The sequence below is a fragment of the Xenopus tropicalis genome, chromosome 1, assembly GCF_000004195.4.
Source record: "Xenopus tropicalis strain Nigerian chromosome 1, UCB_Xtro_10.0, whole genome shotgun sequence".
Taxonomy (NCBI): Eukaryota; Metazoa; Chordata; class Amphibia; order Anura; family Pipidae; genus Xenopus; species Xenopus tropicalis.
The window spans coordinates 21,689,082-21,715,081 of record NC_030677.2 but is presented as its reverse complement, the minus strand read 5'-3'; the positions used below and the strand labels follow the sequence as shown (position 1 = coordinate 21,715,081).

General features: G+C 41.9%; 1 protein-coding gene across 1 annotated transcript in view; it reads right to left on the bottom strand.

Annotated features, from left to right (window-relative positions):
• Positions 1–6,304: 6,304 nt before the first annotated feature.
• Positions 6,305–26,000, bottom strand: part of cfap99 (cilia and flagella associated protein 99) — a 42,771-nt gene continuing 23,075 nt past the window's right edge. The window contains exons 8-16 of the mRNA XM_002940957.4: positions 24,366–24,434; positions 22,414–22,497; positions 21,452–21,540; positions 19,383–19,587; positions 18,446–18,587; positions 16,743–16,894; positions 14,748–14,953; positions 8,495–8,657; positions 6,305–6,598 (exon numbers count right to left, since the gene is read on the bottom strand). Of these exons, the coding sequence (XP_002941003.2) occupies positions 6,437–6,598; positions 8,495–8,657; positions 14,748–14,953; positions 16,743–16,894; positions 18,446–18,587; positions 19,383–19,587; positions 21,452–21,540; positions 22,414–22,497; positions 24,366–24,434 (1,272 nt within the window). The 3' untranslated portion in view covers positions 6,305–6,436. The remainder of the gene's footprint in view (positions 6,599–8,494; positions 8,658–14,747; positions 14,954–16,742; positions 16,895–18,445; positions 18,588–19,382; positions 19,588–21,451; positions 21,541–22,413; positions 22,498–24,365; positions 24,435–26,000) is intronic.

Sequence of the window (26,000 nt, the reverse complement as noted above, 5' to 3'; positions counted from 1 at the left end):
TCAGGAAACCTTTAACAATAAAATGAGTAAAAGCAATAACATGTTGCTTCTAGAGGCTGGAAAGAAAAAAATGGAACCCTCTCAGTTGCTGAACACCTGTGTTACCATCTAGAGCTCATAGCTGAAAGGAAACAGCACATTAGCTATGAGTTTTAGGCATAACAGTTGTGCCTAATAAATGTGGCATATACGCTATGGGCTGGCACAGTCGCACTGTGGGCTGAGAGCTTTCACTTGAAGCAGCAGCTGTTAGACTGACCCAGTGCATTCCTTTAATAAGGTGCACCCTCACTGCTACGTGCGTTCTACCTTGCCACGTGTCAGCGCCAATCTATTTGCCTCTCAAGGTCTCACTTGAGCGCTCTCCCCATTCGTTCATGGCACACAGCCTGCGGTGCTGATAAATGTATTGTAGACAGCAGGAAAACTTCTCACAGAAAAATATATATATTGGCAGAGTATGGCAAGTAAACAACAGTGTAGCGGAAGTCAGCCCTCTACTACAGGGTTATCTTACAGAGCTGGAGATTTGTGACAGACCACAAATATATATAATTTTAAGACAGTTTCCATCCACAAGGGGTCACTAAAGGGCTTCCAAAAAGCCAGTTTATTCAGAAAAGGTAGATCACCTCTTCTGATGGACCGGAAAAGTAGCTATATACAAAAAAAGAAAATTTGGCAGCATTATGACAAATCCCAAAGACTCTGTAATTTGTCATATTTATGGCAGTTTGACAACTTTTATTGACACTTTTATGATTCCACCCCCCCCCCGCACTCTTATAGACAGGTGGTGGCACTTTTATTTGTTCCACGGCTTGAATGCATGAGTTAAAACAGCCCCTTCTTCTCTATAGGTTTGTACTCCCTGCACCGTTGGGAATCACCAAACACATGGGGAAAATATCAGGTTGCATTCTACCTGTGTTTGGCAGTTCTAAGTGGCAAAGCGGAAATTAAGTCTTTTAAAGGGACAGTAACACCAAAAAATGAAAGTGTATAAAAGTAATTTCTATATAATGTAATGCTGCCCTGTACTGGTACAACTGGTGTGTTTTCCTTGGAAAGACTACTATAGTTTATATAATAAAGCTTCTGTGTCGCCACGGGGGCAGCCATTTACAGGAGAAAAGGCACAGGTTACTTAGCAGATAACAGATAAAACCCCATTATATTCTACAAAGCTTATCTGTTATCTGCGATGTGCCTGTGCCTTTTCTCCTTTTTCCCAGCTTCAATGGCTGCCCTAGTGTTGATATAGCAGCTCATTTTATATAAACTATAGTAGCGTTTCTGTTGCAAACTTACCAGTTTTACCAGCGCAGGGCAACTGTACATTATATTTTAATTACTTTAAAACACTTTCATTTTTTGGTGTTACTGTTCCTTTAAGTTAATGGAGGGGTAATTGAGGTGTTTTGTTCCCCACCCTTAGAGATATATAATGCCAGGGGGGCAACAGATATATGCCAATTGCTGTGTGCCATTACCTTTATAGAGCTTGATTGTGTATATTTCTTCTTCTTCGCCCCTTGACAATGCCCTAGTATTTAACCCTAGTGTAATATATTTCCTGGTATGGTCGGCGGAGGAATCCTGCAAGTGTCGGTTAGTGGAGGATTTACCATGAGAAGCCCTGCTGCATGTGACATTCACAGAATATATATGTGGGGCTGAGTCAGCAGGACAGAGAATAGATGAGGCTGCTGTGTAGATGGATCATATAATTCGCATCCAGTGCTCTGCGCATCAGCCAGCACAAGAGATTTAAACAGATTTTATTTCCGTGCAGATCAATGAAAGAGAATTTAGCATCCCCTTATCTTAGTTACAATGTATTGCTAGCTCGGGTGATACAAGTGCCAGTGCCGTAAGGTATTTATTGCATTTAGTCAGGGGAGTTATCTCTTAAAAATCTCAATATCACATTGGATTTATTGGGTTTGCAGAGGGTAATGTGAATACCGTATGAGGATGGATATGGGTTTTGTTTATGTATCTAGTGGCATCACAAATAGAACCACCTATGTTCATGCTTGGGCCTGCCTTAGATAAGAAGTCCCTGACTCCGTGGCAATGCTGAGGCACCATCTCTGTTTGGCTGGAGGTCAGAGATGATCTCCAGCATCCCACGAAGGCTAGAGGGGCAGTGTGATGTAGCAGTTTTTAAACAATATTATATGCCCTTATTACATGCAGCATCTGTGTATAACGTTTAAAACCAGTATCTTCTGTGGGCCATGCCAAGTCTCTCACATACATCATAATAGCAGGCTGAGCCAACACTCTAGTTGGGGAAAACAATACTATTTTGGGAAAAATACTAGTAGGGAGCACTATGTTGAACACACCAGGAGGCAGCCATGTTGGGACTCAAGTATGCTCAAGTCCCAATTTGCTTATTATGCACATGCATTAAGCTGGGGGGGCAAAACATGGCCATCACCATACGCTTCCTCCTGGTGTGGATGGCACAGCGCTTACTACAAGCATTTTCTGCACAAAAAAGTAGCCAGCACCTCTGCTGTGGGAATTAGGTTTACTCTAATAGTTCCCCTTTAAGTTATACATGATTAACTCTTGTCATTTTAAAGGTCCCCATACATGGTAAGATCCGCTCGCTTGGCGAGATCGCCAAGCGAGCGGATCTTCCCCCGATATCCCCACCTACGGGTGGGCGATATTGGAGAGCTTGAAGTTAAAAAAAAAAATAATCCGATCGCTTGGCCCTGGGGCCAAACGATCGGATTATGTAGGCGGCAATGGGGCAGTCGGTTCGGGGACCGCATCAACGTCGGCCAGCCCGCTCGTTTCTGCCCCTACACGGGCAGATAAGCTGCCGAGTCAGTCCAAGGGACCAATATCGGCACCTTCTATCGGCCCGTGTATGGGGCCCTTTAGTTAGTACTAAGTGTTTCAGTACTAAGTTGTTCATGTCTCTAGTTCTGAGTAGCCACAGGTTATTGGAGCCTGGGTAAAACCTTTCCATCTGTCTTTGAGCTGTTTTTGAAATTCAGCTTGCCTATGACCAAGCCCTAGTGAAAGCACAAAACGCGTGTGATTCTGAGCCCAGTTCAGAGTTCCTGCCGGCTTAGGATAATGCACTTGGCCCTCCATTACAGGGAGCCACCTTTGGATTTTGGACATTTTCCTATATTTAGTTTGTTGTTCTGTCCTTTAGCTTGGCAAAGTGCAGACCTGGCGGAATTTCCTATGGGAGGATAAAGGACATTCCTTGGCCAAAAAAGAAGAAATCGATGTTTTTGTACTGTTCATTTTGTTGAAATTGTGCTGATGCAACATGTTGACACTTTTTACCTACAGTTCTGTTTTCTGAGCCCCTATAAGTGTGGTTGCCCCCCTCCTTGTTCTTTTTTTTTTGGCTGCTAATATCTGGACATGACCTACACAGCCTCTTGTGAAAGGATAAGCATATCTACCATTGACTGGCAGAAGGTCTGGGTAATCAAATATGGAGGGATAGGTTATAATAGGACAAGCTAAAAAAAGGCAAAAGTTATTAAGAGCAAAAAGGAAGTAGAACAGGATTCTAAATATATATATGTATACTGTATATAGGTATGTTGGACCAGTACAAAGGGAAAATTAAGTTATAGGAAAGGAAAACATTGAAAGCCTCACTGGCTGCTTCCTTGAGCCATGAAGTATTCCTCAACAGTGATATAGGTTAAATGAATATTTCATTGTCACTCTTTTTATGGTCTCCTTGATTTTATTCAATAGGGTAGGTCCATAAATAACGATGGATGGTTATGGTTTGCGTAATCACACAGAGAAACTGATGTAAGGAAGAGTTTGTTTGTGGATCAGATCTGCAATATCACAGGACGCTGCAATGCTTTGGCTGCTTTATCTTAACCAGCCCCGGCAGCCAGTCTGTACTGTGAGGCCTGCCTGCTTTGTGCAGTCATTTGCCAGTATTAGCATGTGTGCTTGAGCTCAGGGAAGATAGAATACGGGCTGGACTATTGTGCACTGACAGTGATTTGTCACCTTGACTAAAGCTAATCTGTTATGGGGAGAATGAAGCAATTTAGCTGCTACAATACAAGTTATTTACACAGTAGGAATGAGAAAGGAACTGCTTACAATGCGCTTCTCCCAAGGTTAAAAAAAATCAAAGTTTTAAAGCAAAGCACATTTCTGACCTTGAAGATGTACCTTATATAAATGTTATTGCTAGGATTAGGGCAGTGCCCCAGTAAGAACTACCTCAGCTGCTCAGCATCTAACTTCCAAAGGTGGCCATATACTATAAGATCCGCTCATTGGGGAGGTCACCAAACAATCAGATCTTTCCCCCGTTACACCCACCTAAGGTGAGCAATATCAGGCTACTTTGATCATTTGGCCCTAGGGCCAGAATCACATCAATAAGCTGATGCAGTCCTTGATCCGACGAGAAAATCAAACTTGCCCGATCGACACCAATTTTTGGCCAGATATTGGTCGGGTAGGCCCAGTGGGGGTATAGGGTCCCTATACACTGGCAGATAAGCTGCTGAAACGGTCTGAAAGACTCCCGTGTATAGCCAATTTCAGGCTTATGGCACGCAAGGAGATGACACCCACTGCTAAATCTGGGTTACTAAGGCGCCTATAGACAAGAGCCTATCTCTACTGAACACAACCTTCTTCTCTCCTTTTACCTCATCGTCTCTTTCCAATCTCACCACTAGGAGTTTTGCTGTGTTGCACCCATACTCTGATTCTTCCACTCAGAGATATATCCCCTCATTCACTAAAGGTGGCCATACACGTACCAATTATGATCTTTCCTTGTTGTACACTTATTGTACAACGCTGCAGAATATGTTGGCGCTTTATAAATAAATGTCAATAATAATAATAATTTCCTGTGACCATTGGCTGCAGAAAAGGTTGTTTGTTCCCTCCACTGATGTTCAGGGCTGAATCGTCAGATATGAAGTTAGAAACAATATGGATTCTACCTCCACCTGACAATTCAGCCCTAAATGCAGATTTTGCTTGGGCGCCTTCAGTGGCACCTGATGAGAATCTTTTGCCTGGCCAATCAACAAGACGACTGTTATCCAAAGCTTTTGCGATATAGTGACTCAGGTCACCCCCATGTTATGCCTTGCTCCTTTTTACAGTGTAGGCTTTTGTGGGAAATGCTGACAGACCGACACATATCTCCCTGAGAGGACAAAACGCCACATGTGCTATAGCTGGAACTGATGAACATGCACCCTAAATGAAGTAGTGTTTAATAATATTTTTTCATGAACAGGTTTTTAGATAAATTTTTGTTAACAACCTACTACAAAGGAACTGTGATTCTATTAAACACAGATACCCAGGGGCCCTACCTTTTGTTTGGAGGTGCTAAATGTACGGTAAGGATATAATAAATTATTTATTTGCTTTCTATTGGCTAAAGCAACACAGAGTAATGCTAATTTAATCCTCTTGCTCTCGCATCTCTTACACTATTAATTTTATCTCTTGCAGAGGGGTGTCATATATGGTCCTACTGACGCATTACTCAAGCCACGGTTTCCTGGTCCACACAAGTCCATACTATCCTTCCTTAGCTGGGAAGCCATTGGTGAAATGCATTGGGTCTTCTTCATGTGTGTTGGATCTCTCTCTTTTGGTGCTTTTCATTGGGATGTTTTTGTATCTTTGTGTGACCATCTTTGAAGTCATAGTGACTAGAACCAACCTTTATCCAATTAGGACACCATTCCTGTGCCTGACAAAGCTGCCATCATTTAGTGGATAAGAAATTTCACCTTAATATTGGAACAGCAACAAAATGTGGCTTTATATAAAACTCCCCATATCCCACGGGGCAGCTGTGGCACGTTGCCCTTTTTTCCACCCTTGGTTTCAAAACTTTACATTGCAGGGGAAACTTGCTTTTTGCATAGTCCAACCACTGGTCCTAATGTTTCCATGGGAAATTACTATAAGACAAAATGTAAAGTTTAGCCCTAACTTTATCCCTGCTGTGTGATATACCGTGTGGCTCGGGGGCAACATGTTGCTCACCAATCCGTTGGATGTTGCTCCCAGTGGCCTCAAAGCTGGTGCTTATTTTTGAATTCCTGACTTGGGGGCAAGTTTTAGTTGCATAAAAACCAGATGTACTGCCAAACAGAGCCTCCGGTAGGCTGCCAGTTGACATAGGGCTACCAAACAGCCAATCAGAGCCCTCATGAGACTGCTATGAATTTTTTTCATGCTTGTGTTGCTCCACAATTCTTTTCACATTTGAATGTGGCCCATGGATAGAAAAGGTCGATCCCCGTTCTAACCAATAATATTCAATTTATATATTGTCTCAAAATCAAGTATGTTCATTTAAATATGAGTATGTTTTATAATCTGCAGGGAGAGAAAAAAACTCTAAATATTTCCCAAAATTCACATAAAGGTGTAAGCGTCATGATGTTAGCACCCAGGTGGGAGATGTTGAGGTCCTTGCCAACTGATATAAGTCTTTCCTATTAGTGCTTTCTTTGGAAACCACGCCTCTTTGGAGAAGCTGAGCTTGACGTTCACGACTCTCTTCTAATTCTTTCCAGTGGTTTTCCTCAAAGGTTGTCTGTTATTCAAAAGATTTATGCTTTAGGATTTAAAAAACATCAGTTGCTTACTAACCAATGCCTTGTCAACACCATGGAAGTGGCAGCTTCTTAAAGTGTTTAGTCTTAGTGGGGTGTAAGGATCTGCCTTGGGGTTTGTTTTGGGGTAAATCTTGTGCCCTCCATATAAGGGGTGGTATAGGGGTGGGTATTCCTAAAGGTGGCCATACACAGCAATTTTCAATCTTTTGTGCGACCATTGGTCGCATGAAAAATCATTCGCCCCCTCCACTGATGTTCAGGGCTGAATCGTCAGATATGGACGTAGAAACAACAGAAATTCTACCTCCCTCTGCCGATTCAGCCCTGAACATAGATTTTGCTTGGGTGCCTTCAATGGCTCCGATCAAAATCTTTTAACCTGGCCGATTGACGAGTCGACTGATATCCGCAGCCTTTTGTGATAACGGTCACCTCGTTAAGCTGCCATACACGCACCGAATATCATACAATATCATCAGTGCGTTTATAGAATGCACCTTATGTAAGCATCATTCACAAATTGCTGACAGGGTTTGGTTGGATATAGAGAGCTGCTCTCTACCTTTGCATTGATTGATATTCAGAAGGTCCAGTTCTTGCATCTATTTCTATAAATGAGTATAAAATGAGTATAAATGAGTATAAAATGCTGGCTATCCTGCACACATGCAGTATAGTCATAGGTTTGCAGTATTTACAATAAGAAATAAAGCAAGGGAAGTGCTACAGCAGAACAGGGCTGTTGGATAAGAATGGTGGAATAGGCTTTTGCTGAAAGCTCGCTGGCCCCTATTTGACTTACTCTGCCTATGTGCTACCATCTTTTTCTGGGCTTTATAGCAGCTGGGGAATTATTGTGCTTAGCATTCCAACTCCTGTCCTGTATGCTTCCTGGGGAATTATAGTGCTTAGATTATCAACTCCTGTACAATATGCTGCCTAAGGACTTTAGATTCCAGTAGTTTATGCTGTGGGGTGATTTTTACAGTTTTTAAAGTTGCAGATGCTGTTCTATATAGGGACTTACACCAGCCATATGATGTACTATATGAACTCTAATTACACCTTCATATACTGTATGCCGGCTGGTGGATTACAAACATTTTAGCATTTACAGCAGGTACTGCATTCATACTACAATTACAACTGGGTTGTGTGTCCCAACATAGTGGTGAACAGTAACCAGTTAGTGATTTGTTCTTTTTAGCCAGATATAGAAAGATGAAAAATCTGATTGGTTGTCATGGATTACTGGCTAGGTGCAAATTTGCCCCATGTTGATAAATGACCTCCAGTATATGTAGATAAAATCTGTGTGCTTCCTCTTCCATTAGAGACACTGGTGTCCCACTCCCGGGTGGTGCATATACTGAGGGTGTTTGCAAGGCCCTTCTGCAGTCACGGCATCTGCTTTTCTGGGATGCAGTGCAGTTTGTTATTCTGAAGCTAATCCAGTAAGATGTAACATGAAAGGTAGGGGGCACTATAGGGATCACAGGTATTTGTTTTTTAGGTGTAAATTATGTGCTAATCAGTTAGGGAATCCAACCATCTGTTTGGCCTCCTACTGTATGTATTCTGATTCATATGTTCTGATTGGTCTAGTGAATCTTAAATTCTTTGGCTACAGTTTGAAGTAGCCCTGGGAAATATCGAATGCTTTTAGTAAAAGCCAATTTTGTATGCTAGCTGATTGGAAGCATCGGTCACATGTGCTGCTTGTTAACTATTGCAGCCTTCATATGATCATTTTCCCAGAGGCCAATAGCTGAGTTACAGGATCCAATACAAATGATAACTGTCATTCTAAAGTACTTTTGTGTTTCTCTGCTAATTTCTGACAATGGAAGTTGTTAATTATGTGTTGTACTTGCCTTGCACAATCTGCTCCTGTTCTGCTCATGGCTCTGCCTTATGGCTGCCTGGGTCTTGCGTTCTGTCATCTTCTCTTCCAGTTTCCTTTGCAGCTCAGCCACACGCTCGTCTTTGGAAACAGCGGCCTTAACGAACTGGGATTTGGCTTTTTTTTCTTCCAGCCTGTCAAAAAAAGATAAATGAAATAAACGGGTGCGCTATATATCCTGGTTAAAAAGTAGGTCTTTTTCCCTTAATAAAGCGAGGTTGGTTTTGTCAGGTGAGAGCTCACAAATAGCATTGCGTTTTGCACCCGTCACGCGAGTGATTCATTGTTGCACTTAACGTGGGGTTCACACTTACTTTAACTCAAAGCCGCCGAGCAGCAGCTGGAGTGGAAAATTACATCGCAGCCCCATCCCAACATGAACACATTGCAGTGAATGCCAATTCAGACTTGCCTTTTATCTGCTTGGAAAATACTGGTTCATTTAATTTAATTAAAAAATAACTGGCCCCACAATATTTACCCAAAGCTCCTGTTTGAGCTGCAAGGTATTCCCTTCAAGGTATGGGTCTTTCTGTGGGTTTTTATCACCATCAATCAATATATGTGTTATCCACAGCTAAAACACAACGTACCATCAGTTATAAAATACATTAATATGTCTTACTCCCTACATGCACTTTCTATTCTTCATACATTTCAGTTGTGCTTCTAATACTTTCCTTAGATGGCACTAATTTCTTCCTCCCTATCCAGATATCACATTATAATACTGATTGCTCCTGCTGTCCCCTCCCTGCTACCCTGATCGAGTAATGCATGCTGAGTCTGCAAAATGTACTCTACTGCACCTGCAGCTACCCAGGGTGGCTAAAGGAGGGATACATGGGAGAGTAGCTGGGAATATACAGTGAATACATAGGAGAGTAGTTGGGAATATACAGGGGATACATGGGAGAGTAGCTGGGTATATATAGTGAATACATGGGAGAGTAGCTGGGTATATACAAGGCATACATGGGAGAGTAGCTGGGTATATATAGTGAATACATGGGAGAGTAGCTGGGTATATACAAGGCATACATGGGAGAGTAGCTGGGTATATATAGTGAATACATGGGAGAGTAGCTGGGTATATACAAGGCATACATGGGTGAGTAGCTGGGTATATACAGTGAATACATGGGAGAGTAGCTGGGTATATACAAAGGATACATGGGAGAGTAGCTTGGTATATACAAGGCATACATGGGTGAGTAGCTGGGTATATACAAGGGTTACATGGAAAAGTAGCTGGGTATATACAAGGGTTACATGGAAAAGTAGCTGGGTATTTATAAGGGATGCATTTGAAAGTAGCTGGGTATATACAAGGAATACATGGGAGAGTAGCTGGGTATATTCAAGGGATACATGGGAAAGTAGCTGGGTATATACAAGGGATACATGGGAGAGTAACTGGGTATATACAAGGGATACATGGGAGAGTAGCTGGGTATATACAAGGCATACATGGGGGAGTAGCTGGGTATTTAAAGGGATGCATTTGAAAGTAGCTGAATATATACAAATGAAACATGGGAAGGTAACCAGGTATTTAAAGGAATGCATGGGAAAATAGCTCGGTATATACAAATCAAACATGGTAGCTGGGTATAAATAAATAATATGTGGGAAAATAGCCAGGGTTATACAAGGGATACATGTTGTAGCTCTAGCTGTCTGTCAGCTGCTTGCCATAGCAGGGTATGAAAAATGTGTTTATTGGCCCCACTGGCAGTGAAAGATGGCCTCCACTCATAAACACTCACTGATATGGGGTATGTTGACCGTGGCTGCTGTCCCGGGAGCAGTCCAAACACCCTAGGGGTCATTGACAATGCCAAGCACATTTGCAGGTCAGCAACAATGGCTGTGGGCAGTTGTTAGAAAAATCCCATTCATTAGGTACTTGTGTCAACCTGTGCTCTTTGCACTTCCTTGCACTCTGCTGCCTTCCTCCTGCTCATAATTTGGCACAATTGCACCTCTTGACACAGGGGAACCCTGAAGCTAATGACACCTCTCAACCAGGTGGCAACTCCAGGGTCCCCACAATGGCCTGCAGCAATGGCTGGAACAAAGCTGTGCCAAAATAATACGATGCATCACTCACTCGTCAAATATAACACACATAAGACTTAGTAAATTCTCAGTGTAACTGCATAGGTTTTGACATGGCAGGCATAACTCCCCCTGCTGACTCAATTACCCTGGAAGTATGGGGGAAGGGGGGAGGAGGATGTTGCATTGTGGGTAAAATACTTGGAAACCATCCATAAGCATAAAGGTACTTGGGCATGGGCATTTATGTCCCTGATTAATATCTGAATAGGGTTTATTTAGATATTTAGCACATGTAAAAAATTATGTTGGCTGAAGACCACATCGTCCCATGTATACCAACAGTCAAGGGTCTGCACAGCCACAGATCAAGAGAGATGATCCAAATGATGACCAGATGTTTATGTGTAGGGTCATATTGAAGGAGGAGTAAAGCTTAAAGGAACAGTAACACTAAAAAATAAAAATGTTTTAAAATAATTAAAATATAATGTACTGTTGCCCTGCACTGGTAAAAGTTGTGTGTTTGCTTCAGAAAGACTACTGTAGTTAATAGAAATAGCTGTTGTGTAGCCATGGGGGCAGCCATTTAAATTGAAAAAAGTAGAAAAGGCACAGGTTACATAAGAAGATAACAGATAACTGTGTAGAATACAATGGGAATCTGCTACTTATCTGTTATCTGCTTAGTAACCTGTGCCTTTTATCCTTTTTTCAATTTAAATGGCTGCCCCCATGGCTACACAACAGGGTATTTATATAAACTGCAGTAGTGTCTATGAAGCAAACACACAACTTTTACCAGTGCAGGGCAATAGTACATAGTATATTAATTATTTTTATACACTTTAATTTTTTGGTGTTACTGTTCCTTTAACTAAAGGTCCCCATACACGGGCCGATAGTAGCTGCCGATATGGGTCCCTTGGACCGATTCGGCAGCTAATCGGCCCGTGTATGGGCACTCCCGACGGGCCTGCCTGACCAATATCTGGCCTGAAATCGGCCAGATCTTGATCGGACGGGTTAAAAGATTTTGATCGGGCACCATAGAAGGCGCCTGAGCAAAATTTGCCTTCAGGGCTGAATCGGCAGAAGGAGGTAGAAATCCTATTGTTTCTACCTCCTTATCTGACGTTTCAGCCCTGAACGTTAGTGGTGGATTGGAACAATCTTTCGTGCGACTGAAGATTGAAAATCGCCACGTGTGTGGCCACCTTAAGAATTAGGCTAGAAATGTTGAGCTTAGGGACCCTCTCGCAAATACTGTAAATATATAACAAGTGAAAGCAGGCACTCACGTATAACAAGGTATTAATTTGCCTGGGTGCAGGATAAAGTGACATACAAAACTGGAAAGCATATGCCGCACTCACAGGTCTTAGGTGGAAAAACAAAGAGTCTTTATTTAGCTCAAAAACTGACGTTTCGGCCACCTAAGCAGCCTTTCTCAAAAGTAAGAAAGAAAGGCTGCTTAGGCGGCCGAAACGTCAGTTTTTGAGCTAAATAAAGACTCTTTGTTTTTGCACCTAAGACCCGTGAGTGCAGCATATGCTTTCCAGTTATATATACTGTATATATATATATATATATATGTCATAATATAAGGCCGATTAGTAATTAATACAGATAATTACTACATGGCACTCTGAAACCAGTGCAGTTAGCACCAGAATTTAATAATCAGCCCTGTAGCATCAGTTTATATAATTTTCTGCTTGATGATTTTTGACAACCCCTAAGCTCAGCTTCTCCACAGCTGCCCAGACCTCCTTTGCACAACTTTAAAGGCCTGAATCATTACTGTTATAGAGATTCTGAATCTGTATATCTAATTCTGTATATAGAATACCATTTTATACCCATATATACATGTTTAAGATCACAGGTTTAAATAATGCACAATAAAAGAGGCCATTTTTAGTGGGAAGAAGGTCACTGTATTTTTTACAAGCACATTGTAAAGGTCTACGGGGAAATCTGAAATTGAATTGAAAGATATGCTGTTTCTCATATGATTGAATTGAACCCTATATGTTTTAATTTTCATACCACCAGAACAGCTGCCATTATCCTCCACATATTGGTATGAAAACTATTAAAATGTAATGAGCTGACACTAGTGAATGATATAAAGGGACTTTAAATGACTGTTCTGGCCCAGGGGGTCTCACTGTTTTGTGAAGTCATAGAAATGAACACTTCCCTTTGGGACTGCACACCGAACCCAATATTCTCCTATCAAGTATTTTAATCCAGTAGATCATTTTATGTAGATTAAAGGTTTATTCTTTTTCATGCCACAGTTCCCGACTATTCATCACTTTGAAACGCATGGTTGTATGTTTCTGGTGTATGTTAGCCATCTGCTTTATTAGTAAGTCAATCTTGCAAGGCTTGCATTCCCAGGCTGAGGTCACAATCTTTTCTTTGAATAATGAACCATATCCGCTATTTTCCAATGCTGTGGCGCCGTGTCTCATGGGTTGGTATCTTAAATACAGAACTGATCTTGCTATCACAGAACCAAGTTTCCATAGTAGAATGCATGCCATCTGGATCAGGTAGCTGGTAAGTGCATAGCCCCCAAAGCACATGGCTTCTATCTGAAGGATGTTATTTATTGCATTATTTCCCTGTCCTCTCTTGGATGTCTTCACTCAGCTAAGACTTTATTGCGTTTTTTGTAACGTTTTCATGCTAATTCTTGTGCTTTTGGCATATAACAATTAAATACTTACTGATTTGTCTTGCATTCCTTCCGTGATGAATTAGGCTAAGCTGTAAACAGTATTTATGCAGGAAAAGCATTTACAATAGTTTAACTGTAATTTTACTGTGTAATGAGTGATGAAAAAACCCATCAGTAATATATGACTCTGCTGAAACAGTGTACTGAGCAGAATAATATTGCACCGAACAGGGAGGCTTATGCCCTAGGCACAGACCCCAACAGCTCCTTACCCAACTGGCATATGTGCAGGATATCTTTTCTCCATGTGTACACACATGTATACATGTACATACATGTATACATGTACACATACACATTTTGTTTTCCTTATTCATTTCACCCTTTTGTCTTATGTTTTTTCTCTAAAAACAGTTTATCTGGGTAGCGTGATCTGGGCATCAAGCTTTTCAGCAGGCCCCTGCAGTTCATTTTTTAAGAATACGATTAGCTGCTTCTTATGACTTTTTGATACTTTGTGGATACCAGAAGTGCCTGCCTGCTGTTTTCTCTTTGTGATTCAGCGCTGAAGGCAGATTTTGGTCAGGCGCCTTCTATGGCGCCCGATCAAAATCTTTTAACCTGGCCGATCGGCGAGTTGACCGATATCAGCAGCCTCCTGCGATATCTGTCGACTCGCCATACACGCACTGAATATCGTATGAAACGAGGTTTCGTACGATATTATCGGTGCGTGTATGGCCAGCTTAAGTAGTAGAAAGAGATGGGTACCCATTTTGGATTCGGGGAATGTGTACATTCTCATAATATGGCTTTTTGGCTTAACTTACTTTATTGTGGCTTTATACCACATAAAATGATGTAAAGGTGTTGATTTTTCAGTAGAAGAAATGACAGACCATATGGGGAGTCTTCATCTTGGGACCCCTACATGGCACATACTTAGGTAAACTATGCACATTGCGCATCAAACTGTTCAGTGGACCCCTGGGACTGGGTGTTTTATTTAGGTACCTAAAGATATGTGGGAGATAAGATGCTGTAGACTGAAAGTTTTAAAGTGATTTTTTGAAAATTTCACACATTTTAATAAAAACCTTTGAAGACAGTTTTATCTATTTTGGATTTGTCAGAATCTGTTCTTTCTAAAAATGGATTGTTTTCTAGGGTAAACCTACCATAAGTGAAGTTTTTATTATTTTTTTCTATTTTTTAGACATTTTGAAGCCTATATCTATACCCAAAACTTTTAGCGTATTTTGAAAGCTTAGGTTGTCCTGGAAAAAGTGATTTATTGTTTTCCCAGAAAGGCCCATTAGGTAAAAGTGCAAAATGTTCAAAAACGGTTTGGCAATAGCAGTATGCAACTGACCAAATTGTCTGGTAGTGAAAGGGTTCATTAAAGGCAGGTTATTAGTTCCTTTATAGTAAATAGGTTAAAAAAATGCAGGCAAAATGGACTGGTACTAACTTTATAACAGCTGCTTTGCCAAGAGCCGATCTATGTAAGGAGATTTGTTCCAGGGTGTCCAAGAGAAGCTGCTGTTTTGATTGCTTTTCTATGAGGATCTGATTGCGTTTCTCCTCCTCTGCCTTTTTTTCTGCTTCCTTTAGAATGGCTAAACGCTCACGTAGCTCCACCAGGGACATCTCACAATTCAGCCTATGCCCAGCAGTCTGATAGGAAATAATAGAACAACATATGGAATTAGCCTTGACCATGTACTGCCACTAGCCATTATAAACCTTAGGGTAAAGACACGGAGCTACTATGACAAAAAGGAAAATACAGCTGGTGTGCCACAAAATGTGAAATTCAGTGAGGAGGCTCAATCACAATGGTGTAGATTTCGCCAGGTCTACAAATTGGTACCATGTAGAAATAAAAAAATCCACTGGAGAGCCAAATGCGTTCTGTGTTGTTTATTAATTCAGAGATGCATAGCACTACATGTTTCGGACCGCTGGGGTCCTTCCTCTGGTGCAGAGGAAGGACCCCAAAGGAAGGACCCCAGCGGTCCGAAACATGTAGTGCTATGCATCTCTGAATTAATAAACAACACAGAACGCATTTGGCTCTCCAGTGGATTTTTTTATTTCTACACGGAGCTACTAGTAGCAGCTATTTGTTGTGGCTAATAAAAAAGAAAACGCTGATAATTTACTGATAATTGTCTCTACGTGTGTTTTAGCAGAGGCAGTTCTAAGTATTGTCTATGGCAGTGGATTTTCTGGAATTTAGTAGCCTTGAAAAAGTAGCTGCTACTAGTAGCCCAGTGTGTCTTCACCCTTAAACTTAGCTTAGCTGTTATTAGACATGGCTAGCCAGTATTGGGCCGAAACACAGCTCTAAAAATATATGATCTATGTAATTAAGAGATGCGCAGCTTCTTAGCACTAGTTCTGAATAAAGGGTCATGGCTGCAGGGTCAGACTGAGCTGGCAGGACACCAAGAAAAAACCTGGGTGGCCCCACTGCCCCCACTGACCCAGCCTGCTTCCCCCTCTGCATGTGCCGGTGCTCTGACCCAGATCATGGAGGGGGTGTGGTGCAGGGGTAATGGGGAACATAAGCTCGCGACTGGAGGGGGCTCCAGACAGTGACTCCGGTGGGCCCCTAACACCTCAGTCCAACGCTGCATGGCTGAATACATTATGCCTGAGGCTCTTGTTTAGTACCTTAACTCTAACCCTCTTCCACCCTCCTACGTTACCTGGCCCACTGACAGCTCCCACTCTACCTCACCTGCGCTCTTTATTCACTGCTCACTTTCTTCTTCACTCCTACCATTGCCTCTATGCCTCAGCTTGCTTATGTGCTTCCTTATTCACTCCTTTCTTATTCACTAACTCTTCCCTCACATCACCTTCATTCTCCCATCGCCTGACTCACTTCTGCCTTTACATACTTGCTTCCTAAATTCACTTGCATCCAAATCCCTCCTCTACCACCCTTATTTTATCATCCACTCCCTTCTTCATTTATCTCTATCATTATACTACAGCCCATAACAATTTAATTCTACACCTCTATTCCTGTATTATTCCTTACTCATTCCCTCTCTCACCTCATTACAAACAAGCGATTCCTCTCCCCAGTCCGTTATTGATATCATTGCCTCTGCCCCCCTCTCCATAACTTTACCATAGTATCTTCCTGCCTTACATAAATTCTCTCTCACTCGATTTGCTCCATATTTGCTCCACATTGCTCACTCAAACCTACTACCCCTCACCTCCATTGTCCAATAATTCCCTCACTTCACTCTCTCCCTCTACTTTATCAGTCTGTTCCTAACCTGCTCCCTCACAAACCAACGTCCATTTGCTCTGAGATGTATTCAAGTGATTCTTATGTTTTTCTAAATAAACACACTGCTATATACTTATATGTGTACCGTCCATAAACTGCTGCCAAATGCACAGTACATTTTTATTACATGTTACTAATTTGATATGTACTCACTTGTGTTAAGTCCACAAACTTATGCCTAATGAACGGCACAGATTCCATGGCTCGTATCTCACGTATCAGCTCAAATTTCTTTTTAAGTTCTTCTTCAGCTTCTTCTAGAGCTTGTCGGAGAAGCTCCCGGCTCTCTTCTGTCACTTCTTGCACTAAAATAACAGATGGTTCATACATTTCTAGCCTTACACAGGTAATGGGGATGCTTTTTTAACTGGTGCAAATTCTGCACACTTGCTGTCTAGACACGCCATCAGTCCAACAACTTCCAACCTAGCACAACCAGGTGCTAACACGCAGTTTGACCCCAGCATAACACAATGTTTTGAAAAAGGGGGTTGTGGCTTCTTAAAAAGTGTTCATGCTGCTTACCTGAAAAATGTAATAAATTAAAATCTAGTTTTTGAATTAGAGTGTCTGTCTCCAGTTGTTTTCACTGTACATGGTTGAACTGCAGCCGCCTGACTAGGTTAGCAGTGCAGAGGAGATATAGAGGATCTCATACAGACAAACAAAATGATCACTGTCTCATGAAATACTGGGGCTACTGTGTTAGGGAATCCTGGGGTCACTGTCTCATGAAATGCTGGCTACTATGTTAAGGTATCCTGGGGGGAATGTCTCATGAAATGCTGGGGCTACTGTGTTAGGGAATCCTGGGGTCAATGTCTCATGAAATGCTGGGGCTACTGTGTTAGGGAATCCTGGGGTCACTGTCTCATGAAATGCTGGTGCTACTGTGTTAGGGAATGCTGGGGTCACTGTCTCATGAAATGCTGGGGCTACTGTGTTAGGGAATGCTGGGGTCACTGTCTCATGAAATGCTGGGGCTACTGAGTTAGGGAATCCTGGGGTCACTGTCTCATGAAATGCTGGTGCTACTGTGTTAGGGAATCCTGGGGTCACTGTCTCATGAAATGCTGGGGCTACTGTGTTAGGGAATCCTGGGGTCACTGTCTCATGAAATGCTGGTGCTACTGTGTTAGGGAATCCTGGGGTCACTGTCTCATGAAATGCTGGGGCTACTGTGTTAGGGAATCCTGGGGTCACTGTCTCATGAAATGCTGGGGCTACTGTGTTAGGGAATGCTGGGGTCACTGTCTCATGAAATGCTGGGGCTACTGTGTTAGGGAATCCTGGGGTCACTGTCTCATGAAATGCTGGGGCTACTGTGTTAGGGAATCCTGGGGTCACTGTCTCATGAAATGCTGGTGCTACTGTGTTAGGGAATCCTGGGGTCACTGTCTCATGAAATGCTGGGGCTACTGTGTTAGGGAATCCTGGGGTCACTGTCTCATGAAATGCTGGGGCTACTGTGTTAGGGTATCCTGGGGTCACTGTCTCATGAAATGCTGGTGCTACTGTGTTAGGGTATCCTGGGGTCACTGTCTCATGAAATGCTGGGGCCATTCCTTCAGTCTCACTTTCCATATAAATAATAGTTATATTAACAGGCATGTCATTGGCTCTTATGGCATTGTTGCCATTACCTTTTTTTCCATTACATACCTTCAAAGCACCTTTCATACCCACCCATGCCTGTGTATTAAAAAAAAAAATACTGTTCCCATTTGTTGGCCTGTATTTGCACTTGAAGGCTAATGCCACACGGGGCAGATATTAACAGTTGACTACAAATTAGGTTAGAAAATATTAAAGTAAATCAAACTTTAGATACAAACTTTGTAGATACAAATGAATACCTATTTGTTGTTTGTATTTCTGGAGTTTCAGCCGTGCCTGCTTTGTGTTCTTGTGTCCTTCTGAAACTTGCTCTACCAGGTCCCTCATCTCCTTCTCTTCCTGGATTCGCTTTTCTGCATATATGCGCATCAGTTTTTCAGTCTAAATTTAAAAAAAATAGTTTGAGGGGAACATTCTAGACGTCTAGAAATCAAAGTCCCTCGCAGCCCCCTCCCGCATGGTACAAACCACTGCAAATCCAATGGCAACAACCTTGAGGAGCACTTTCAGCTCCTGATGGATTTTCATGTATTTTATTTTTTTTATCATTTGCTTTATGGCGGTGCTAAAATGAATGTAGGTATTGCCTTTCTACTGTGTTCTGCACTCTCAGGTGTTATAAAAGCCTTCTGGGTGCTGTACAATTGGAAACACCACTGCAGTTGGTGGTTATTAACTTAATGGGATGCCTTTCTTCTCAACAATCATGTTTATAAAAACTATAAAATACTATATTCTGCAAATATAGAACTAAATATCGGCCTCTATTATGTTACCAAAACCCCCCAAATGAATAGAAAAAAGCAAAATAATCATTCTCCCAGCAGTTTATAATCCAACTGTGACTACTGCATTTTATGCATTATTTTTATTGTTAGTCTTCTACGTTTTACAACTGTGCGTGACTGACGGTATTTTCAGCTCTTTTATTCTCGTACTTAAAATTAGGTTATTTTTCTTAGAAATTAGAGTAGCATTTCATAGGATTAATAGTACATGAATAGAAACGAGCAGATAGGGGATAATTGAATTTTGCCTGCCTGAGAAGCTATTCATTACTGCTGATTAATGGCATACCTGCCCAACTCTAGCTGCGCGTGTGTATAACATCTTGCTTTAATACCCAAGCATTGATATGGATTCTACACAAATCTGTTTAATGCTCTTGTATTTCACCTCTTGTTTCTTTATATCAGCTTTCTTTTTGTTCTCTTGGATAAGATTCTGACGGGCCAGGACGGCCTCCTCGCGGCTTAGCTTGCCTTCCAGGCGCCTGCATTCGATCTCCGCCAGCTGCTGCTCTAGGTCTTTTTCCCGCATTTGCCTCTGCCATTCTAGGAACTCTGTGGGGTCTCGTGCCCCATCAACTAGCTTCTCTATCCTACACACACAAAAAGGCTCATAACAATGTGTTTTCATTTATTTTTTTTTCATTTCCATGAAGGGGAAAGTACACATACCTGTTATTATAGTGTATAGATGTGCTTCAAGCTTAACAACACTGTTTTACACCAACATGCTCTCCTTGCACTACTGTATAGTCACCCTTGGTACCACTGCCTCCTGTTCTAATTTTATGCAGTTGCACCTATTGTTGTGCCATTGTGGCAATCAGGCCCAGACTGGGATACAAAATAGGCCCTGGTATTTCAAGTACACAGAGGCCCAAACACCACCCCAATAGTGACTGTCTATGGCATATATGTCAAACACAAGGCCCGGGGGCCAAATCCGGCCCACCTGGCTGTTTTATGTGAGTGTGTCTGACCATCCAGCCTGATCAATTTCCATTTTCCTCACATAGTAACTAAGACTAAGGGGTATATTTATCATGCTGTGTAAAAAGTGGAGTGAAGCATTACCAGTAATGTTGCCCAAGGCATCCAATCAGTAATCAGATTTCAACAGTAGCAAAGCATCTATTGGCTGCTACGAGCAACATCACCGGTAATGTCTTACTCCACTTTTTACACATTGTGATAAATACACCCCTTAGTAACTTACTAAGTATATTAATAAAAAATTTGGCCCATGACTTAGCCTGTGTTTTAGATTTCGGCCCCCTTATGTGATTGAGTTTGACACCCCTGGTCTAGGGCATCTTACAGCGCACTTTGTAAGATTGCCAGTCTGGGCCTAGTGGTAGTCTGCATCAATTGTCACAGTGCAGTTCTGCCAAGATTCAGGCAAATGTGTCACTCATGCAAAACATTAGAAATTGTGCCAACTGCATGCCAATTTGTATTAAAGTGCAAGCGCAACTACACTGATTTTAATGTTTTGGCCACAATCATGTCAGGCACATTTCCCCCTAGCAACTGCAATTATGCTGAAATTATTGGGAACATGCTCCATTTGGGGGAAAAAAACCCAGTTTCTCTTTAAACACTTTTAAGCCTCCTAGATTTTCTTTGGAACTATGGCTAAATGGCTATTTTCACCCCCATATGCTTATACTTACTTAAAAAAAATTTCCACAATCAGGGGACGTATTTATTAACACTGGAGACAAACATCACCGGTGATATTGCCAACAGCAACCAACTGACAATTAGACTTGAACAGTCACCTACAATTTATAAAACAAAAACAAAGATCTGATTGGTCGCTATGGGCAACACCACTGGTGATGTCTGCCTTAAGTTTAAAGGAGAAGGAAAAGCATTTTAGCATTTTACTGCCAATAGTTTCACCATATTAGTGCCACCTAGAACTCTATATTTATTCTGCAGAAACTTTACCATACCTGAGTAAAGAACCCTAGAAGCTCCCTCCATTTGTTTAAGATATCAGCTGCCATTTTAGCTTGGTCTCTGTAACTTCCTGCTGCAGCTCTAGCCGCTGCTGGCAGCTCAGATCACACATTCTGGGAGGGGGGAGTGAGTTTTATGAATTCTTATGGGAGGGGGAGCAAGAGAAGAGAGTGAGCTGCAAAGACTCTGGCCCAGGGAATGAAGGATTCCTGATACCCAAGAACATGTTTACACAAAAGAAGATAAGAAATCCTGTGTTTCTTTTGATAGAGGACTCAGTGCAGCGTTTCTGTGAGTGCTTATGGCTGTATTTACATAGACCTTTCTGATAAATCTTACTTAGTTTTTACCTTTCCTTCTTCTTTAACCCATTGAAATTTACACATCTAAATATCATATTTTATAAAAAAAAGTCACAGCAAAATATTTAGTGCAAAATTACAGATATTTATATAAAACATTTACATGTAAAGAAATGTAAGTTTAATATACCTGCGAAGTTCTTCTTCCACCTGGCGCTGGTAGAGGGCGCCCTCTCTTAGTATGGCTGCTGCATTTAGTTTCACTGGTACATTATCTGCCTGAAAGGAGAAACAGCACGCTGACTTGAATGTCAATTATCCATGAATGTTTATCTGCATCAGTCGAGGAAACCCAATCTTTCCTGCACGGTATTGCTACCTCTGGCCTACACATGATTGTGTTTCTTCCTAAAGCTGAGAAAGGATAATGTAATAAATGGGTCAGCGTTTGCCCAGCTCTAGTGACCCACAGCACCCAAGCAGAGTTATCAAACGTCTGCCCATTAAATTCTATCTGTTGATGCTATAGGTTATTAGATCAGTAGTTAATTTTAATGATATTATTCCCTTAATGTTTTTATATTTTATATATTATGCTTTAAATAGACAACAAGTAATGTGGAGCTAATTGGTTCTCAGCTTGCCTGATGGCACAGGTTGGACAGGCAGGTGCAGGGCTGCCATTAGGGCGAGTCCAGTAAGGGTAATTGTACCTGGGATCAGAAAAACTGGACAGGGTTGGATCATTCAGGGGTGTTTTAGTCAACAAGTCTGGGTGGATTTGGGGGTGGGTCAGATATGATGCCCATTTAGGTACATGGGCCCTTTGGAGTGGGTAAGCAGTATGGAGACTCGGATAGCCCAGCTCATTTGTCCAGAAACTTCTATAATATACAGTTCCATTTTGGCTCTAAGGCAAGTTAAGAATCATAAAGATGCGCCCTGACCCCTGCCAAGTGCAAGTGAGGTAACCAAGCTTTAGATGTGGCCCTGGTGGCATAGTATTGGTAATGTCCAGTTCCTACTAAAGGCAGCTGAACAAACAGAAACCAATACTCCATGGGGAAATACCAAAGACACCAAAAGAGAAAAGAAAGCTGTTATGTACAGAAGTGGGGTTGATACATTTCAGACTGCCCATCATGTGCTTACCCTAGGCACAGGCACTTGGGAGCTTTTGTATCCACTGAAAGACAGTTTGTTCTGTTCCTCTTTCACGATTTCAGACAGAATACGCTGCAGCAAATGGAAACAAAAAAACACAATTAGCAAAACGTATTTAATGTCTTTCATTTTACCAGGCCTCCATACCCCACTTCTTCAGTATACATGAGTATGTCCAGTCACTGCTTTATTATGGATTGTGTTGTTGCTTTATGGATAATAATGACATATTAATAAAACTGTATTATATATAAATGTTATTTATATTCTATACATACTTAACTCTTGCTATAATGGTGCTTACACAGGAGTGCTTCCAGGCCTTTGGCACCTGCAGTGTGCTTCTGAGCAGTCAGCAGCACCTATGCATTGTACACAGGCCATATACTTATAATAGGGAGAGGTTTTATGGGTAAAATGGGAGCCTATGGTTAATGCAGCCGAACAGATCCCATAACACTGAAACCTGCCAGCTGCTGCCTGTGCCACACTGTAAAACAGAATTAAATAAGGTAACAAATCTAACAGCAGAAGTACCTCCTATTCTAGCTCTAGGTAGTGGTTTGAATTTAGAGCAGCACAGTAAATGGACTACATTTCCCACCAGCAGCAGCAAAAACACATCAATAAGGAGTTACTCAATAATACGCCACTGCACTGCTGCTCAGAAAGGTGTCTAAAGGCCCCCATACACGGTCCCTTGGACCGACTCGGCAGCTTATCTGCCCGTGTAGGGGCAGAAACGAGCGGGCTGGCCAACCGATATCTGGCCTGAAATTTGCCAGATATCAATCGGCCAGGTTAGAAAATCCAGTCGGATCTGGGACCGCATCAACCTTAAAGGTCCCCATACACGGTAAGATCCCTGGGGCCAAACGATCGGATTATGTAGGCGGCAATGGGGCAACGAGCCGATGCGGTCCCCGATCCGACTGGATTTTAACCTGGCCGACCGATAGCTGCCCAATTTCAGGCCAGCTATCGGTCGGCCAGGCCGCTCGTTTCTGCCCCTACACAGGCCGATAAGCTGCCGAGTTGGTCCAAGGGACCGATATCGGCAGCTTCTATCGGCCCGTGTATGGGGGCCTTAACACTGTGATGCACATCTCTAGGTAGTGCATACTCTTTATGGGCGAACAGTTTAGAGCAACCCCAGCATATATTTATTAAAGGAGTAGTTTAAATGAACTTTTAATATGACATAGACATTGATATTCTGAAATAATTTGCAATTGATCTTCATTTTTCATTTTTTATGGTTTTTCAGTTATTTGGCATTTGTTTAGCAGCTCTCCATTTGGTATTCTGGCAGCTATCTGGTTGCTAGGGTTATTTACCCTAGCAGGCAGTGGTTTAAAGGAGAGATGGGAATATGAATAGGAGAGGGCCTGCATAGAAATATAAGTAAAAAAAAAAGAAACAACAATAATAAAATTGTAGCCTTACAAAGCAATAGTTTTTGGCTGCCGGGGTCAGTGACCCCCATTTGAAAGCTGGAAAGAGGCAGAAGAGAAAGGCGAATAATTCAAAAACGATACAAAATAAATAATGATAACCAATTGCTAGGAATAGGGCATTCTGTATCATACTGAAAGTTAACCAAAAGGTAAACCACCCATTTAAATATAGTAATTAAAGCATATAAACCAATTAAGGCTAATTTACAAAGACCCTGGACCCAAGAGCTGGAACACTAATGGGCTAAAAACCATACTAATGGACAGGGCTCATTAGCACCCTGCACCTCCAAGGGCTCCCTAACTTGGGTGTATGAATGATATGCAATGTACATGCTTCCAGCACTACCAAATGCTGCCAGGGTGCCAACATACAAAAACATGGCAGTTTGTATCCTTTTTTTGCACTCTGTGAATGACCCCCATTACATCAATGCAAATGAGAAACACCTGACATTTAGATTTGTCATTTCCGCCACATACCTTGGTTTTCTCTGACTTTTCGGCGACTGCGCATTTGAACTGCCCCACATTGGCTTCGACCAGTATTTCCTGCAATCAGAGTGTCGTGTGTTAAATCTGTTCAAGAAAACAAGATCTGCTTGCAAATGAGGCATATTGAAACACTGAGGTGTTAGTCCTGGGGATGCACTGAATCGACTTTTTTTGGATTCGGCCGAACCCCTAATCTTTTGTGAGCGATTCGTCTGAATTCCGAATCCTAATTAGGTCACGTAAGGGTTAAAAAAATTCAACTTCAGTGTTTACATGACAAAAAGTCATGTGATTTTAAAGATTCGATTCGCTTCGGCCAGGAGCATGGATTTGTCCGAATCTGAATCCTGCTGAAAAAGCCTGAATCCTGGATTGGGTGCATCCCTAGTTAGTACATGTGCAATGTAGCCTGGGTGGGAAGGCTTTGTGCACATAGAGCAGTATCGGGACTATATGAGCATGTACATGAGGAAGGGCATACACAGTGCCAGCATTTACTGGGAAGCTGTAACTGATTTATATTCTGTTTGCATAGGGGCCACACCAAGGAATTTAATAGTTTTTGCTCTTAAAGTAACATGAACAACAAGTGTCTGTTTTGCTGAAGCAAATACCTGCTGAAGAACTAATAGATGAACTAGGGTCTGATGGCAATGGTGTTGCCCTTTTATATCAATGCAGTGGTTCCCATTTATTCTGTGGTCAGGGGTGGCAGGAGTTGCCATAGGTTAGAGCAGGGGTGGCCAAGACGTCGATTGCGGTCCACCAGTCGATCCCCTGTGGATTTCTGGTGGACCACGACAAAGCGGGGGGATGCGGAAGTGTGGCTTGAATGCGTATGTACGCTGCTTCTTAGGGGAGGAGTCATCGGCCAATCACCGATGGAAAAAGTCTGGCCACCCTGGGTTAGAGAGTCCTCAAGGCCCACATCTTCAAAGTACTGTTAAAATACACTGGCATATTCCATATTTGATTTGCCCTTATCTGTATTTTATCATATTTCTTACTGCCATATTATTTCCAAATCAATTAACTGTACTGTCTTTTTAAATTACAAAGGCACAGAAAATTGGTGCATCACTTAATAATTTGGTTAAGGTTTGGCCAATAGCACACCTGCCTACCTACCTGCCACTCTCCTGGGATAGGCAATATATTGCTACATGCATTATATTGGATGGGTCAGTTTGTGTTGAGTTGCCTGCCCGTTATTGAACTCTGGATGTGCCTGAAGCATTCCTGCCCAGTAGGACAAAGATCATTTCATGCCTTTATGGCAGTTTTCTGCCTGCTGAACCTTGCCTCTGTTTTATGGTGAATCTTGTTAGCATAGTGATATACAAGGCATTATAATTAACCTAACTGTCCTTTCAGTTTCCACATGGCATACGATTGTTTAATGATACATTAACTGCAGCGATGAAAGGCAACCTATATTGGTTTATAGTACTTCTCTTCTAGTCACTTATTTCTATTGTAGGGAGCCAGTTACTTGTATTCATGTGACAGATACAATTATAAGTGCACCCACCACCTTAGCATGACCTGCAAGAACGCTGTAGCACTGCTGTTTCACTATGGTGCAAGGGCCAGTCTTTGGGTGATGGCACTAAGGGTGAAGAC